The sequence below is a fragment of the Sceloporus occidentalis genome, unplaced genomic scaffold (genome assembly GCF_023333645.1).
Source record: "Sceloporus occidentalis isolate IW3139 unplaced genomic scaffold, rSceOcc1.0.p SCAF_36, whole genome shotgun sequence".
Taxonomy (NCBI): Eukaryota; Metazoa; Chordata; class Lepidosauria; order Squamata; family Phrynosomatidae; genus Sceloporus; species Sceloporus occidentalis.
Window position 1 is genome coordinate 9,259,288 of NW_028317016.1, and position 18,290 is coordinate 9,277,577.

The window sequence follows — 18,290 nt, forward strand, 5'->3', positions numbered from 1 at the left end:
CAAAGCTGGGTTTGTGTGTTAATGTGTTGATCTATCCCTGATATGCAATGTTTCCATACATTATTTATGTATGTAGGTTTGTGTCTTATTTAGTCGATACATGCATGTGCTGTTTTATGTGTTGTTTATTTGATCTATACCTATTTTGTGGTGCCAAGCGGAGGGAGTGATTGCATGCTAAGGAGCGTGAAGCGTTTTTTTTCACTATAAAATGTATTGTAAGGTCTAATAGTTTTTTTTTTATACATATATATATATATATATATATATATATTCACACTTCGCCCCAGGCAGCACAATGTCTTGGGCCATCCCTGAGTACTCGCCAGAAATTCCTGCAGTTCTTTTAATGTTGCAGTGGGCCTCTTGTAAGCCTCCCTCACCAGTTTTCTTCTCGTCTTTTCATAAATTTTGGAGTGACGTCCAGTTCTTTGTAATGTCTCTGTTGTGCCATATTTTCTCCACTTGATGATGACTACACTTCACTATGTTCCAAGGTATATCTAATGCTTTGGAAATTCTTTTGTACCCTTCTCCTGACTGATATCTTTCAACAATGAGATCCCTCTGATGCTCTGGAAGCTCTCTTCAGACCATGGCTTTTGCTCTGACAAGCAACTAAGCAAACATCAGGTAAATCCTACTAGAACAGCTGAACTTTGTGATTAATCAGTCACTTTAAATTATGGCAGGTGGGTAGTGACTATTTAAATTGAGTTTGAATGTGATTGGTTAATTCAGAACACAGTCACAGCCCCAGTTATAAGAGGGTGTGCACACTTTTGCAACCAGGTTGTGTTTTTTTCCCCCTCAAAGATTTTAGTTTGTTTTGTAATTGAATTGTTCACCTTATCAGCCACATTAAAGGTGGAAAATGTTCTGACATGGTTTATCTTTGTCTCGTTCTTTAAAATCACAAGAACCTGGCATTTTAACAGGGGTGTGTAGACTTTTTATATCGACTGTATGTTTGTATGTTTTTGGGGGGGGCGGAGCTTCCGGTCACACCTGTTCCCCTGATTGAAGTAACAGGATTAAAGACTCTAACAAACAGAGACAACCAGATAAGGTAGAGAGACATATATAAAAGACAAATTAAGGCTTTCCGATGGTCAGATGAGCTGACAATCACTGATAAAAGAGGTGGGTCTCTGAGCACGGTAAAAAGTTTCAGATTGTGTTCAGCATAGCTAAGTGCGCAGGGGGTCCGTTGGCTGACCAAAAAGAACCAGATTGAATATAGGCCGTGAGGAGCTCTTTTAACTACAGCGGGCATAGAAGGTCAGCAGGCCAACGTTTAAATATGTCCGCTCTTTAACTGGAAGCCAATGCAGGGAGTGGAGAACAGGAACCGAGTATAAATGCAAAAATAACAATACACGTTTGTGAAGAGACAGCTTTATTAAATAAAGGCAAACAGAAAAAAAAGGTAACAGACTGAAAAAAGAAGTTTGGAATTTATTACATTTTTTACAGTATTCTCGTATTTGCATTATACACATATTTAGTTCCAGCCACAAACAGAACTGCATTACCGTCCTCATGTGAGCTTATATACAATGGGCAAAATAACTCATACGGAGGTACACATGTCTGTATACATCACTGTACATGTACATTAACATACATAGAAAATTGTACAACTATAAACATGTACGAACGACCCTTGACTGACAGAGGAGCCTACACCTGACCCAAGTACAGTCTCACAGACTCTGGGAGTCAATCATTAAAACAGGTTTTCCCCAAAGCTGTTCCTTACGCCTAACCATCCAATACGTTTCTGGAGGGGGTATCTGGTAGCCCAGTGGACTGATTAAGAGCCCATCAAAAAAAAAAAAAAAAAAAAAAAAGACGACGACATTCCATACCATAAAGTGGCGCTTAAATACAATGACAAAGGTTTGTTTCATCAGACAGTTATGTAGTTGAACACTATTTTTCATGGGCTCTTTATATGCAGAATACCAATAACATGGGTATGCATCAAAGGATTAGTAATAATCCAAACAATAATCCAAAAAACCCCTCTGGCGATAGATTTCAGTGTCAAAATACTATTGCATGCTTATGATTATAAGTCATAAAGCATTGAAAAAAAAGTTTATTTGTCCTGTATCTCCCCTTATATTGTATTCCATTGGCTGAATAATAAAGCTAATTCAAAGACAACTATTGCATGGAGCTTCCATGGTTGCCTGGGAACGTGCCTCCTTTCTATTAAGTACCTTATCATAATTTAAGTAAATTCAGAGAGCACCGCCAATGGCAAGAAAGCGACAAGACATGCAGCGTGTCTTGTTCCGTTGTTATATATGCCAAAATACTTTGCTTATAAACGGCCATAAAACAAAAAAGGTGGCGTGCTCATCATAACCACCAAGTATACCCATAGCAGCAAAAAACCATAGCAAATATCATCACTTTCTAATTAGTTTACAGTATTGCTGTAAAAGCAGCGGTGTTGTCACTTTATTATTTTAATCCAGTCCAAATTTCAATTCCAAGTCCCAGTGTTCATCCAGGGTCACTGAAATTCAAACTACAGTACACAGAATGAAGAATGCTTGGAAAGCCAGGTTTGGACTGCAATCTTACAACATCATGGCGACCAAGATAGCTGGTCATTCTCTAAACATGCCGTGAAGGAACATAAATCACCAATTGTGTCAACTGTGCACAAACATCTGTTGGTGGAAGCCATATGTTGAAATGGAAGGTTCACGAGACCCAAAACAGAACATGATCAACATACAGGTCTAGAGTGTGTGTGCGCGTGTGTGTGTAGATTTATTAATAATTATTTGAAAATAATACTTCATATTGCAGTAAGATTGGTTTTATCAAGGAAGTTTTTGTCATCCTTACCCACTACCTTTCCATTCCACGTAACAATGAAAAGGTGCCCAAGTACCTTCTCAGTGCAAAAAATAACCCAGACTTTCTTCCTTGACCCACTACCTTAGGTAGCATGCTTTGTGTGAGATGAAGCTGTATCGTTCCCAAGCAGGGGAAGCTAACCCCAGATGGGACACTTCTTTTAGTTAGTTCGCGTCATGCACAGAATGAAGTTTTTTTTCCTGAATGGTCCGAAGATCTGGGCTTAGGAGGCGCCCAGGCTAGTATTCAGAATGTACAAGTAAGGCACAGTCATATATACACACGGCAGGCAAGGAAAACACATTGTAAAAGTTACGCTAGAATGAAAAAAGTACGCTTCTATGTTTATCCCAACATACAGAAAGACATTTATGAAATGTCAAATGTGCATGATGGGAAATAAAGAATACTGGAACAGACAGTGCTTAGAGACCTCTGGTTAATGACGTCCCAGGTACCTTTACGTTTTACCGCATTTATTAGGAAACTTATACTGCAGTGACCACGCTTTTCACAACCAGATCTATTTCTAATAAATATGAATAGAGCTGCCAACTATATAATCATTCCACGTGGTCACAATCTCGATCAGGCATGGAGACCAAGGAAACGTTCCATTCCGCCTGAGACACCAACTTTAGTGACAGGCGTACGATGTGCAAAAAAGGGGCCGGTAGAGCAATAGGAACAAGTGAATTACATGTGATTTAGAAGCCACAGGAGTCGGAGCGGACCTGCAGCTGTGCAAGTAGCTGAAATCTGGCTCTCCAAGTACATGAGGAACACGCAATGCAGAAAACAAGAGATTTATATATATATATATCCATACAAGTATGATTTTACTTATACACTTAAAACATTGTTTTTTTTCATAAAAGCAATAACTATACACTAAACAGATTTATATTAGATATAATGTATGTAATATATATATGCATATATTACACACATACATACACACATTTTACATGACAATAGAGGAAGCAGAATATTACTGGCATCAAAGTAAAACCATATCTAGACTGTATTTTTGTTTAAATACCACAGAGTCTCCTGGTTAAAGTGTAAAGCCGCACAGCTTTCCTATGTCACTCTTTCATTGTGAGGAGGGTGCAAGGTGGCTCCTGGTAGTCAGGACCATAGATAGACAGTCAAATAACAAAATCCATCTTCCCAAAAAGAAATGGGGGAGAGAAAAAAATAAATAAATCTCGGAGTCATAATGGTCCCAGAGAAAAAAAATTTAGAATTTCAAACTTCTATAAATCTAATTGACTTGCGATGATCGGAAAACACATCGTAAGAATCGCAGGCTTTCCGCTAAACTATGGTTTCCATGATCTTACTTGGCCAAGGACCACAAGCGCTGCAGCTTTCTTGTGCAGAACACTAAAGGCTAGAAGCTGCAGCCTCGGGAATGCAAACAAAAATGAAGGTACCCAACGATACTTATAGTCACCATTTTTAGTAGTAGAGAAAAAAAAAAAAAAAGTTTCTACAGATAATGACTGGATGCCACGATATTTTCAGGACCTGGCACGAAGGAACATGTAGGTTTAGGACTGTCTGACTATGCTCCTGATGACAAGAGGTCGCATGGACAACCGCGTGAGTTAAACACGACATCAGACATAGTTTCCCCTCTGTATCCTACTGCCAGCGGTTATTTCAGGTCAAGTAATGCCGCAGCATACAGAGGCACCCAGGAGTTATTAGCAGCAAATTGTAGGAAAAATATCTACGAAAAAAAAAACAAAAAAAAAACAAAACCAAGATTCGATTTTTCATTTCTGAACAAAGTGCTTTTCTGAGATACTCGTATAAATTCGTAAAAAATAAAGTGTCAGTTTGGGAACAAGAACCCTAGTAATGTCAACGCCGGCACTCTTGAGTCAGGGGGCCTTAAGAGGCAGAAGTGCTACGCCTAACGGTGGGGACAACGAACACAGTGCCTGAACAATAGACTTAGACGTGCCGAAAACAGGGGGAGGGGATTACAAATCTGCAACGTTTTGGTGAGAAAACACTTTTCACCGCCGCGCAGAGGCTAATGTTGCCACCAGCGGCAGAAAGGATAAACGCTGTCCTAATGGCGCAGTGACATTTGTTGGATCATCTCTCTTGGAACAAGTCCTGCTCATTTTGAGATCATTAACCCATGATCAAAACTGCTTTGAATTTGTCATGATAAAGCTCCGGGGGTTTGTCGCACGATTGTCTGTAATGTGGTTTGCCTTGTATTAACGAATAAAGTAGCAGCAAAAGGGTTGTTGTAAGGCAACGGCACAGATGGACTAGATAGATAAACGTAAGTGCATTATTCTCATTATTTTAGTTGGACATTTTGGTATCATAAACCACAATCTATGATTTTTGTTAGAAATTCGCTACAAGGAACCGCTACAGAAAACCAGGCCCATCCGTAAAAGGCCACCACCCTGAGATACTTATAATATCAGACCAGAGACGATAACAATTGTGTGGTGTTGGCAAACCATCCTAATGTTGCAAAGGAATTGTAGGAATCCGGACTGAAACTAATCTGGGAAATTGAAACACTTCATCCCAAACGGAGATGAATTAGATATATGGCCTAAGGTATGGGTTAAAGATGCTTTTAAACAGAATTCTGCGAGCCGGTTTCACTGAACCATAGAAAAAGTTCAGAACCTGGGATCTGGAAATTTCCATATTATATATATATATATAAAAAAAAAAATCCCTTTAAATATTAAAATAAATGTTTATGTTAATGGGCACTTGTTCAAGTAAAGGGTTATTCAGACTACAAGACAGATTACCTCCTAATTGAAACAACACAACGCACTTTAAAGACTCTGCATGATTGCGTGACGTCACGCGGCCAAGTCCACCACCTCGAAACTGGGATTTGCTGCTATACATTTTACTCTTTTTATTTTGAGCAGCCACTGAAATATACTGCTGGCTTGTATAAATAAGTTTCCTGAGCCTTACAAGCCTATTATTCAATTGTGCTTTGAGGGAAAGCAGAGCATATTCATTTGTGTGAAGAAAAGCATAGGTAGAGAGAAGTTTATCCCATTCACCTTTACAAATAACTGGCACGCTGCTAGCCCTGTTCATTATAAAGCAGATGCAATTAAAGAGGTCAAGATTTGCTGGAAGTCGGGATGCTTCTGTTGGTTACAGTCTACTGTTGAAATGGCTTGGAATATCGTTACAGTAGTTAAAGTCGGAGACGTTACAGTACATGGAAAGGACCCTCTTATTGTGGAAAGTGGTAAAGGGTTTTGGCATAACTGTGCATTGATAAACCCTATCACTTCATGCAAATAGATCTTATTTGCCTTCAGTTTCAGAATTGCCTTAAAATGCCAAGAGAATACCATTGAGGCAGAGGTCTTCAAGAAAAAAATAAATATTTGTACTCGAACACCTCTCGTTTCTCAAAAAAGGCTTTGGAGGAAGAGACTGGGAAACACAATTGTCGATAAGGCACTCCGAAACTCCTGCCAACTCCCACCTTAGAAATCACTTAAATAAAAAAAGATTATTTTATTAATAGAGGGTCTGGCCTTCTACTGGACAATACGAGTGCAATAAAGTGAACAAGCACCTTCCAAAAATGTAAAATGAAAACAAAAGAAAACAAACTCACTCACTCAACATAGCAGCAACTGAAGAGTAATACTAAGACTAAGTCTTCAGTTTATGGGCCAAAGGCATATACATATTCTTTTGAGAAACAACCCGGGCTTTGGCTAGGATTTATCAATACATCATGCGATCGATTACATGGACGCTGCATACTAATATCTGCCGCTGATGTCTAGGTAAGGTATTGTGAATTATAAGCTAGATCTGCAACACTGCACTTTTACGAAATCTAACTATGCAACTAGAGACAGAGCTATACATTAGCGACGAGTCGATAGAACAAGAAGTATTGCTACACCAGGCTATCAAACGGTTGAGAATCATTTAACTTTCAATCACAACATAACACTGACTAAAAGGTGCGGACCCCTGCGCCTGACCTCGGTTTCCAATGATGGACAACAGGGGCACACAAAGATATAAGTAATCTCTTTCTGTATCCTATATAGCACCACTACACTATAGGAGGCAAACTCTTTTATCCTGCATTAAGCAAAAATGCTAAACAACCATGTGTTGCAGCTAAGCATGGGTCATGTAATCCAGATCTTAAAAATCTATAGGAAAACAGGGGCGAGGGAGAGAGAGAAAAAAAAGCAGTAAGTGTACTCAATAGCTGGAATAACATGATATGAATATACAGGTACACAAGGGGGATACTTCCATAGACATTATATACTGAATACTTTGCCACACTGGATTTGTTTTTACTTATCTATATTACTTTAATAAACACTATTCTATATTATGACAATCCACAGAATATAGTGAATTTAAAGAATATATTTATGGACTTGAAATGGACCATTCAGAGCTCCATTTAAGGCATGTCAGGGTTGGGTAAGATTTCATCTTGGTGATACTCGAGTGCCTTGTGAATCATAAATATAAACTAATTTAAAGGGGAGCAAGAATATATATATATATATATATATATATATATATATATATATATATATATATATATATATGTCTAATTATAAAGATTCACCTCTCCATATACTCTGTAATTAGATAAACAAAACCTAGAAAGTAAATAAAACTGGGCAGAATGAAAACTCTGTAACCGGTCAGGCCACAGATCTATAGGGAATGAAAGGAGACTGTTAAAGATCAATCCCTTTAGTGCTGCAACACAGCTAGGTTACCACAAACTAACACTGACATCCAGATTATTTCCATCAGATAATTACTAAATGCAGGATAAAACAAATTCACCTCAACAAAAAAATAAATAAAAAATAAAAATCAAGTTACCAAGTAAGCAATTCTTCAATTCTTACAGAACAGGTACAAAAATATATAGATTTTTTATTATATTTTTTTTTTTACTTTTTTGTTTTCACCGATCTAAATTACTTTAAATATTTGAAACTATACCATGCTCTGTATCGTAAAGAAACAAAAAAATTGGCAAATAAAGTATTGGACTCTTAGATCTTCCTCGATATATCCAGGTGCATGTTACAATAGCAAAAATATAGATATAGTATTATATATATATATATATAGATTTTGTATTTAATACCCAAGAGTGGCAAATGGTTTATATTAAGCTGTACACCTTCTGGAAATAATTCAGATTCTGGAAGTTTATTCAACTATTTGAAATGTAGCAGCTCAACATATTTCCCAAATATCTGAAAATATCATATCATAGCATATAAATAGCTTGTATATACACATGCATGTAAGATACATGTATATACTTGTTCTCTATATCTACAAAAGGGAAAGAAACACTCTTTACCATAGACACGAGATTGTGAATGCACCCTCCATTATACATGTATACATATTCATATAAATTGGACCACTAAGTAAGAAAAAAAAAAAATATTCACAGTTTGGAATCCCTCTCTGCTTACCTCAATTTTTTATATATATAATATATATATATATATATATATATATATATATATATATATATATGTATTTGTTTACATTCATTACAGTATGTTATAAGCTGTGCAAAACTTTACTTTGACAGGCAATCTGCCACCTCAATTTGTTTGTCTTTGGTACAAACCAAAAAAGAAAACAATCAAAGTAATGTGCAATTTTCTAGATTTTTTTTTCTCTTTTCCGGTTACAAGTACCGAAGGGAACGTTAAAAAAAAATAAAAAAAAAAAAATTAAACAATATTGCGGCTAAGAAACTTCAAGAGCCACCATTTGTATACTTTTTTTCAATTTTTTTTTTTTTTCTTTTTTCTCTTTTTTTTGTTTTGTTTTAACATCTATACAATTCACAGACTCTGTGGCACGTATCTACATTTGTTTCTATGTACATTCAGAAAAAAAGGATGTCACAGGGAGTTTGCACACTTAAGCTTTACCCTATACTTATATACCGTATTAGGAATTTTTGCCCACTACACTACAATTTTTTTTTTTTTGGTTGTGGTTTTTTTTCACTTTTTTAAAAGCATAGAAAAAACAATTTTAACGGCTTTAAGCTGTAGAAGTGTCTTCCCACTCCAAATAGTACAAGGCACGAAGATAAGTTTTCTTTAAATGATAGTGTTGCTTGCGACAAACATTTCCATAATCGCAAGAATTTTACGCTCTGTATTTAGTACTAGTTTTTACAACAGCTGTACTTATGCTAGACTATATGATGTTGGGCCCTTTAGCTAAGACCTTAAACCAAAAAAAGTCTTCTGTGGACAGAGTAGATTTGTATCACCAAAATCCCAGCAGAATCAGGTGCGAAATAGTGCCTTCCACAACAACAACAACAACAAAAAAAATTGTGCTCAAAAGCATCCACTAGCTAATTTTGGCATTAGCTCACTATAGTAACTTAATGCATCAGTTTCTGAATCTAAAACAGAAAGAGACAAATATTACAAGGCTTTAAGTTGTTGACCTTGTGATGAACGACTGTTTCATGCATGGAGTCCTCCCTGTATGCTTATATTTTGTTTAACTTGCTTTCTAAGACTATGTAGTCTGTCTACAAATAATAATAATAAATTAACCATAATAACTGACAGGAGGATATACATGCAAAAAACGGAATGAAAAATTTACACTAGAGATTCAGAAGACTTGAGAGGACCGGACATCGATGCTGGCTATGATGGGAGGTGGTCACACCTTTGAGGTGGGTATACGCAGCCCCACAAGGCCACCAGTTGGGTCTCCTTCGGAGGTCTTCTCCAAAACCTGATTTACAAATTCAGAGGTCTGACAACCAACTGGTGATCCTGAAAAAGAAAAAGATACGAATTAACAAGGTTTCAGTAAAATCTATACACACCTATGGAATAGTGTGGTCTACAAAATTACATTACAAAAAAAAAGGTACTGTGAAATGTGTGAGGGCAATCCAGAAAGAAGAACACACATGACCTTACCCAATGTATCTTTAATAAGCATCTCCAGTTTCTGTTCCATGCTGGAAGACCATTCCTCCCAAGGAATCTGAATCCGGCTCATGATTTCCTGCTTGATTGTATTGATCACATACAGCAAGTTATCTGCATAAAGGGAATAAAACAATATTGTATGGAAAATGGACATCATTTGCAGCAGATGGCAACTCTTCCACACCTAGTCTATACATATACTTATACTTTGTTTTGCCATTAAAACGTAACCCGAATGAGACAGAGGATTAGAATCAGCACTGGTATTTTAATGACAGGCATGCCACCTGCTACTTGACACGGCTGCAAACTAAAAGGACGAGACTGGCTACACGAGCAGCATAAAAAACGTACATAGGGGGTGCCTGGACACAACAGCCCGTGCCCCACACCTCAGTACTACAGAAATTACGTACACACACACACACACGAGATTTATTAAAACAGAACACCTCTAAAGTCTCCAGAAGGAAAAGACTTGGGGGTGGACCAGCCTATCAAGCAGTATTTAAACACAACGTGTTTAAACAGATGTACAAGACAAACCCCTCACCGAAGGCAAAAGATGATAACAAGGATGGGTGACAAGTCTTTCACACCCAGTAGCAGGACAATTATTCTAAGTAATAGGTTATTATTTGAACAAAAAAACGCACAGACACAAAAAAAAAATATCAGGGAAAAATAAAAACCTACTAATTTTGCCTTGCAGTTTCCAGGGGTAGGTCTATAATCATGGTCTAAGCTCAATTAGAAAAACAATTATAAAAGTGTTATAAATGATGATCATACGTCACTGGAAAGTTACTGGAAATGGCTTTAACACACGTGAAACATTAAAGCTAAGCAAATCTAACCCAAATTCAAACAGAAATAGAACACCTACCATATTCAGTATTCAGACCCCAGAGTTTGACTTTGTTGGCCTCATACTGAGCTTTCTTCTTTAGACGACAAGCTCTGAATACGATGAGTAGTAGGGAAGAGAAAAACACCACGTTTCATACAGTTAACAAGAAGTACAAATAAAACGCAGAAAACTAACAGTCTAGTCGAAGCGTAATAGTAAGGGTGGGCAAAAAATTAGGTTAGAGCTGTGCTAGATAGCAAAACGGTACAGTATGGAGGCAATACCAGAAGAGACCGACACTAGCCAAACGGTCTTATAAACGTACATAGAGATCAAGTATCAAAAATAACCCCAACGTTAATGTCAAAACACAGCAATGTCCCAAAACTGATGAAGGCCACAAAAGAAGCTCATCAAAAGCACATCCAGCAAAATGCTTTAGATCACTACCAATGGAAATGTGTAGTTGTGGAATGAGTAACTTCACTGGAAGTACCTTCGCTGGGCTATTTTTTGTGGAACTCACACCTCTAACATTTACATATCAAATATTTTCTGTAACAAGAACCGGCTGACAATTTGAGCGATGAGTTCACCGGTTTCCTTGTTTACCTTGAAGCCAGCTTGTTTTTCTCCTTGCGGGATCGTGGCCGGGCATTGACAGGAAGTTCAGACACAGGCGTCAGGTCACTGATAACTTTGTTTAGTTTACGCAACTCGCCACCAATCTGCAGGAGCTTCCTTGGGTTAGGAGTAAGGTCCTCGACATCTGTCCTGCGAGACTTCTTCACGGTGTACTTGCCTAGTTAAAACACAAAGCGCTATGTATAAGAAAAAAAAATTCGAGATGTCTACATCTAAGATTTATGGTAACATAAATACGGTCTGCATAATTCAAGATGCATCAGCAATTGCATTACATTAATATCTTGAACCAAATTGTTGAGATTGACCTAATTACACAGAACAGGTACAGGCAAATTCAAGAATGAGCTTTTCCCATAGTTAAATACCATGATGCAATCCGTTCTTCTGGTACATGTTACTGGGGAGGGTATCCCTATTCCATTCAGATGGTCTCAGCATCCCGTCCTGATGAGGAGGCAAGAGCTGCTCACTATATTCCCAGAAGTACCGCCTCTTCCCTCGTTTCCTTGAAGACACAGCAGTGATCCCTTTCAAATCTTCCACTGCATCATTTTCACAGCCTGAAACAAGGAAGAAAAAAAACAAAAACACACAACTTAATTTCCCAGAGTGCAATAAAATGCAGAATAACGTAACATGCAACATCCTTACGCGCAGGGGAGCAAACCAGAAGCCGTCATCTCGGCTTAACCCCCAAAACACGGTCAAAGCAAGCGTGCTATTATCACGCTAAATCCTTTTAGTACACAATTGGAAACAAGTTTAAGAAAGTTATGAGAATAATACCGCTAAATGCAAGACTTGCGCACATCGCTATGGAACGGGAACAATAATGAAAGGTGTTTAAAGAAGCTAGCGACCGTTTGGTGATTTCGGTGTATGGGACGTTTTAAATGGCAGCACATCCTCCACACAGAGATCTCAAGCCTCTCAAATATTCACTCTCTCTCTGTGTCTCCCTACCTTCTCTGCCGACAGCTTAAGTGTCCCTGCCTCTTTACCCAGAGCTCCGCTTTGTCCCTTGCCTCTTCCGGTTCTTCCTCTTTTCCCAGTGTCATCTTTCTTCGTCCACTTCTCCATAAACCGGGCCTCCCAGAGCACTTTGACACAGGAACAGCCTCTCCCCATTCCTCCAATCAGGGGTCCCTGGCGTATCCACCCGTTTGCGGAAGTGCTTAGAGAGGCCTGGGTCACAGAGAAGCAGACGAAGAAAGGGGACACAGAGAAAAGCGAGAAGAAGAGGCAAGAGGAGAAGGAGCAGAGCTGAGGGAAAGGAGACAGGGACACAGAAGTGGTCGGTGGAGAAGACAGGACGCATGCGAAAAAGTAAGAGCATGAACATTTTTACATTTTAAAAGTAGGGGGCGGCAGGGGGTGTGAAATATAGGATCCACCCCAGGTGCCAAATACTCTAAGTACGGCCCTGGCTTTTATTTTACCAAACTTATCAGCTTATTTTTGGAAGTATTTTGTAAATAAGTAATGAACATTTTTTTTTCTTGGTAATGGGCAATTATACACCTTCACTAATTTAAAAGATGAATACTAGAAAGAGAATGAGCAGGTGCAATCACAGAAAGCATATTTCAGAAGAGGATCTGAACCAAGTTCCAAAAATGTCAACAGCCTCTAATTTTTAAGCTTTTCAGTACGGAGTTTCTAATTTACAAACACAAAAATTATTTGGGTATTGGAAAGTTATTTTATATATAGAAATGAATTACAATACCTGCTTCAGAAAACGTATCACTGATATCATCCTTATCATCCTCATAGTCGTCTTCTTCTTCCTCCTCCTCCTCTTCCTCCTCCTCTTCTTCTTCTTCATTCTCTGATAGTTCGTGCTCACTACCAAATCCCTCATCGTGATCTTCCTCATCAAAATCAACCTCCTCTTCATCCTCTTCATGCTGTGGGCTCTCACTCTTTACTACTGACTCTGTAAGCCCCTCGGAGACAAAAAGGGAGTAGTTGTGCTCCTCTTTTTTTTGCAAGGGGTCAGAGACTGAGGCACCTACAACAACACTTCCATCCCCCGCACCAATTGTTGTCACATTTGGTGGTGGGCAGAAAAGTTTTTGAGTCTCTTTGAAAGGCAGAATAGCACAACTTTTTCGTCCAAGTGAGACCTCCCCACTTGTCTTCTCTGGCTTTTTGGGCACGGCACCACAAAAGCAAGTATTTTCTTTGGCTGCGTCTGTTGAGACGACTGTAGCCGACAGCTGGCTAGGAAGCGCTGGACTAATTTTGACCTTAGCTTTCTTCACATAATCTTTGCACTCTCCGTGGATATTTATTTTCTCTTCACATGCAACATTAGTCTTCACCACCATCTGGGTGGTGGCCACTGGCTTAGCAGCCTTTTGTGACCAGTCAGCCAATGGCACATCTACAACAGTAGCTTTGGATGAACACACAGGAGCAGTGGCCCTGGCAGATGCAATTTTCTTTGCTGGGAAAAAGGTCATCTTGGGACATGAGAATCCATCTGTATTGTAAAGGGAGTCAGCGACTGATTGAGAGTCCTCACTGTTAAGCTGTGCAAGTGTGGGTGTTTTGCTGATCACCTCCTCATCCTGATATGGACTAGAGAAGTCATCAAGGCCAAGGTAATCCACCTCTTTGGTTCCCCATATTTCACAACTTGTCAGCTTTGTGTACTTGGTCAAGTCCTCGCAGTATGTGTCCCACTGCTCCCAGTTGGAGCACAAAGGTGGACTGGTTTCAAAGATATCTGTGAAGGAATCCAAGTTTTCAAAGTCTCTGCAGTCCTCCAGTGTCAGCAAGTTTTCTGTTGGACTTTGCTGATAGCCCAATTCTCTATCCTGAAAGAAATTCAGAAAATTAAATCAAAGTTCCTTCAGCTCCAAGTTCAACACTTTGTAACTAAACACTTCCCAGAAAAAGCAGGCACTGTTAGGTTGTTGCCATAGAAATTGAAAAGACAAGTTAAAACTCTTGTGTTATTGTACAATTAACCTTTCAAGGGAAAGAATCACGGGTATTTTTTAAACATTTGAGAGCGTGCAATTAATATTGATCTAAGTGAACCAACACATTTAAAGCAAAATGTCTAAAGCACACTTTCCCATATTTCAGCAACACAACTAGAAACCAAGCGTAGATTACCTGAATACGGAACTAATATCTAACTATACATGAGTGTTAACAGTCAAAACTGTAAATTGGAATATTAAGAACACGTTACAATTTGTAAAACAGAAAACCCATTTATTTGTCCTTTGTCCAATCTGTACCTCAATGCATCATGGTAAGGGGGGGGATTAATTTCTCCTCTAATCCATATTGAAGATGGATCACCGCAGGGACTGCTCCAGTCCCTAGAAAAAAAATTATTCACCATCCAACTTGGCCACCCTCATGAAACAACACTATACATTCTGAAGTTAAAAGGGGTACAAGAAACTCTAATAAATCAGAAAGGTGTAGATTTACGGACTCTATAGGTCCTTCCTGGATACCATGAAATCCACAGCATTAGCTGCTGTCCAAGTTATAAAGCGAAAAGCATTTTCTGAGCAAGCTGCTTCACATAGTAAAATAAGAGGTTTAACGAGATTATAATTGTAAAGAAAATCAAGCATTAATTGAGGAACAGTACCAGTAAAGCCATGCATCCATAGTATTGCATAATGGCTTAAATTATTGTCCGGTACCATTTCATAGTCTAGCCGTGTTCCATAATAAAGCTAGGGGAGCACAGATGTTGATGTAGGCTTACCAGTTCATACATGAAGTCTGGATCTGAGCTACTTGCCAGTAGATCAGTGCTCATCAAAGATTGCTCTGCGAATGCAGGGCTTCGAAACGCATCCCCGAAAGGAGGGTCCATTCCACTGATACTGGGCTATGGGGAAAACAGAGTGATTAAAGCAAGCTACACAGGAACATTCCCATTTTGATTTAAAGGAAAGAGAAAATAAATCTGCAGTGCCATATCAATGAAAAGGTGTGGTTAAGTTTAAATGTCAGTTTCTGAAGAAGCTTTACCACATTCATCAAGTCCAGCTCACTTTAAGTGATTTTTCACTAACACTGACCAGTAGATGAGCAGTGACAAGATGCAAGGAAAGCAGCGGGGGGGGGGGGGGGGGGGGCAAATGAGCAAATGCATAACTGTGGATTTTACAAAATTACCTCCACACATTTGCAAGTTGGAACAGCATAATCATCTTAAAGAGAACATGCACCTATCATATGCATTAAAGTCCACAGCACAAACATGAAGAAAAGTTCAAGCCTAAGACACCGGATGGAAAAATGGGCAGGCTAGATGGTCCTTCTCTTCTTTCTTGTTTCCCATTCATCTATTGTACCCACTAAATGACAAGAATGCATGTTGAGCTGAAACAGCCTCAATAAAATATACATAAAAACAAAGGAATAATAGACAAAGTTCAACTCAAAAGGTAAAACTACAATGAGATACATGAGACTTTTTCATTGTCCAACATGTTTGATTTTGCATTTAATAGAAAACAACTGAAATAATTACCTGAGGCATCTCAAAGCCCAGGTCTTCCAGACAAAATCCTAAATTCCTTTTTTGCCTCCCCTTGGGCCTTCTTTCCAGCTTTTCCTTGTTATCAGTGGCAAGAAAATTATACATGCAATAAAACGTCGCCGTTTGCCAAATACAGGAAAAAGGAGTCACAGACGTCCCATCCAAAGAATATGTTTTACGCGGTTCCTAGAGAAAGACAAAAAGGCAAGGTATAAAGGCAAAATTGAATTCCTCTGGAAATAAACACAAAAGTTTGGTTATGTTATGGGATATTAATGCATTAACAGAACAAGCAAATTACCAGTTTATGATACACAAGCAAAAAAAATGATTTAATAGCTGCTTTGTTGTATTTAGAATAGGAGGCACAAGCACTTCAATGTTAAGGGATGTATTATCCATTTATTAACAAATGCTGCCCTCTAGAGGCCTTCCAGAAAACCAACATGGTAACTCCAATAACCGGTACCAGAGCATTCCCTTAAATGCCAGTACCTGCCTAGTGTGTCACTGAGCTGCCTTACTGCCCGGCTTTTGCCAGTAGAAAGGAGCTGGTTAGGGAAATCAAAAGGGTCTCTCTTGACCGGCCCCACTTAGCTGTGAAATCGAGCCTTGCTTTTATTTGATTTTTTTCAAAATTTTTCTTACATTATTTTTGAGAGGAGGGTTAGAATTGTGGTGGGGCAGCTGTCTCTGCGATCTCTGCCTAATAGCGGGGATCGCAACGTAGTTTCGTTTTTTCATATACTTAGAGACGTCTATGACCGATCTGCTGTAAATCCAGTGCACGTAACAGTAAATGGGTGAAGCATGCCTGCTTGTCATATTCTGCCTGTGGCAACCCTACCAGCCTGTGAAACATAGTATTACCGGCTGTGTTTCTTCTCATTAAAGCAATGTGTCAAGTAGCACATATAAAGCCGCTGACCCAGTCGTTCATTCACACACACCTTTATAAACGGGAAAGTTCAACATTCACCGCAATCTCTTGTCGGCAGCCGGCTGAATTACAACAGTAGGCATTTAGTACACGGAAACACTAGATGTGAGTAGAGCAAAATCGCAAATGCCAAGTCATACTCCAAACAACAACAAAAAAGTTAAGCACTGAAGTTGTGCGGCTTTATGCAAAACCAGGTCCAACATCGTAAAAACTATTGCCCAACCTTTATAGGGGACCAATTTTACCCACTCATGCCAAAATGAATATGTCATGGTGGCACTCCATGATGTTGCCATGGAGACAGTCTTCGAATGGTCTCCCTGCTACCCTAGGATTGAACCCTGCTGCTGACACCTGCCCAGCACAATGCCACGCTAGTCTCCTGACTAGCTGTAAAAAGAAAAAAAAAAAAAAGGTAGAGCCGCGACAGTAAGAAGAAAAGACGCATAAAAAAAAAAAATGGCATTATTGTTCCTTTAATGAAAAAAAAATATTTCGAATTAACGAAGGGTTAGTGCAGAAGGCCCGATTCTGTGGATCACACGCAAACAACAAGCACAGTTGAAAAACTGGAATTAGAGGCAAACCTGGTTTTACAACCATCTTTGTAATAACACCGTCCCCAAAATAATCAGTGATGGCCAGCGATCACGGAAGCACAACACTCAAAAAGCACACCAGTTTCCATAGGGGAAAACATACTTAATGCAACATTGGGCAACGGGGCTATGTTTAAAAGGTGACTTGGTATGAAATATGTTATCGTCATAGCAACCAATGAACGCTTAGTTCCTGCCAACTGCACGATTTTCATTGGTCGCGATGTTGATAGCGTTCAATCTTTGTTTTAATACGCAAAGCTAAACGGTTTGTCTTAATGAAAAACTGCCAAGGATTTGTGCAGCAATAACCCTGGCAATTACCTTGGGGCAATGCAGTAAGTTTATTAACACAACATTTATATACATATACATATATAAAAACACACGCTTAGGTCACTTAAAAAATGTCCTTGTTTTTTTAAGAAAAGCAAACTTTGCCAATTAATATAACATAAAAAAGGATCAGAAATACAGCGCAGACGTCGCTAATGCTGTAAATCACTCTTGTAGCTGGAAACGGCTGATGTTTAATGGAATATCATCATAGGTGTATCGAGGCCCTTTATCACTCCCATCAACTCCTGTGTTCCACTGGCACACTGTATTCGTTAATCCAAGTCTAACTTTAAACGGCTAATTGATCATTAGAAAACCCTTTTGCAATCACGTTACAGCTAGAAATGTGACCCCAATCGTTTAAACGGCAGCTCTTTAATAAAAATATTTTGATCGTGGCGACTATATCCCGACCTTTGTTTTCTTCTGGTAGCATCTAAGCGAACATAAACAGAGAATGCCAGTGGCGCCCTCTCATGGGCATTTTGTACAG

At 38.8% G+C, this 18,290-nt stretch overlaps 1 protein-coding gene across 1 annotated transcript; it reads right to left on the reverse strand.

The window, feature by feature from the left end:
* Nucleotides 1-9,615: 9,615 nt before the first annotated feature.
* LOC149297921 (CREB3 regulatory factor-like) lies at nucleotides 9,616-15,997 on the reverse strand. The gene is made up of 8 exons (XM_089488111.1): nucleotides 15,908-15,997; nucleotides 15,134-15,259; nucleotides 13,121-14,216; nucleotides 11,757-11,951; nucleotides 11,356-11,545; nucleotides 10,780-10,853; nucleotides 9,882-10,004; nucleotides 9,616-9,731 (listed from the first exon to the last, which is right to left on the reverse strand). The coding sequence occupies exons 1-8, from the start codon at nucleotides 15,914-15,916 to the stop codon at nucleotides 9,616-9,618; spliced, it is 1,929 nt and encodes a 642-aa protein (XP_089344237.1). The 5' UTR covers nucleotides 15,917-15,997.
* Between the last annotated feature and the right edge of the window lie 2,293 nt (nucleotides 15,998-18,290).

Coding starts and splice junctions, on each gene's coding strand:
- LOC149297921 (XM_089488111.1), bottom strand. Junction 14,217..15,133: donor CAGACTTCATGTATGAACTG/GTAAGCCTACAT, acceptor AATTTCTTTCAG/GATAGAGAATTGGGCTATCA. Junction 10,005..10,779: donor GGGTCTGAATACTGAATATG/GTAGGTGTTCTA, acceptor CCCTTTATGCAG/ATAACTTGCTGTATGTGATC.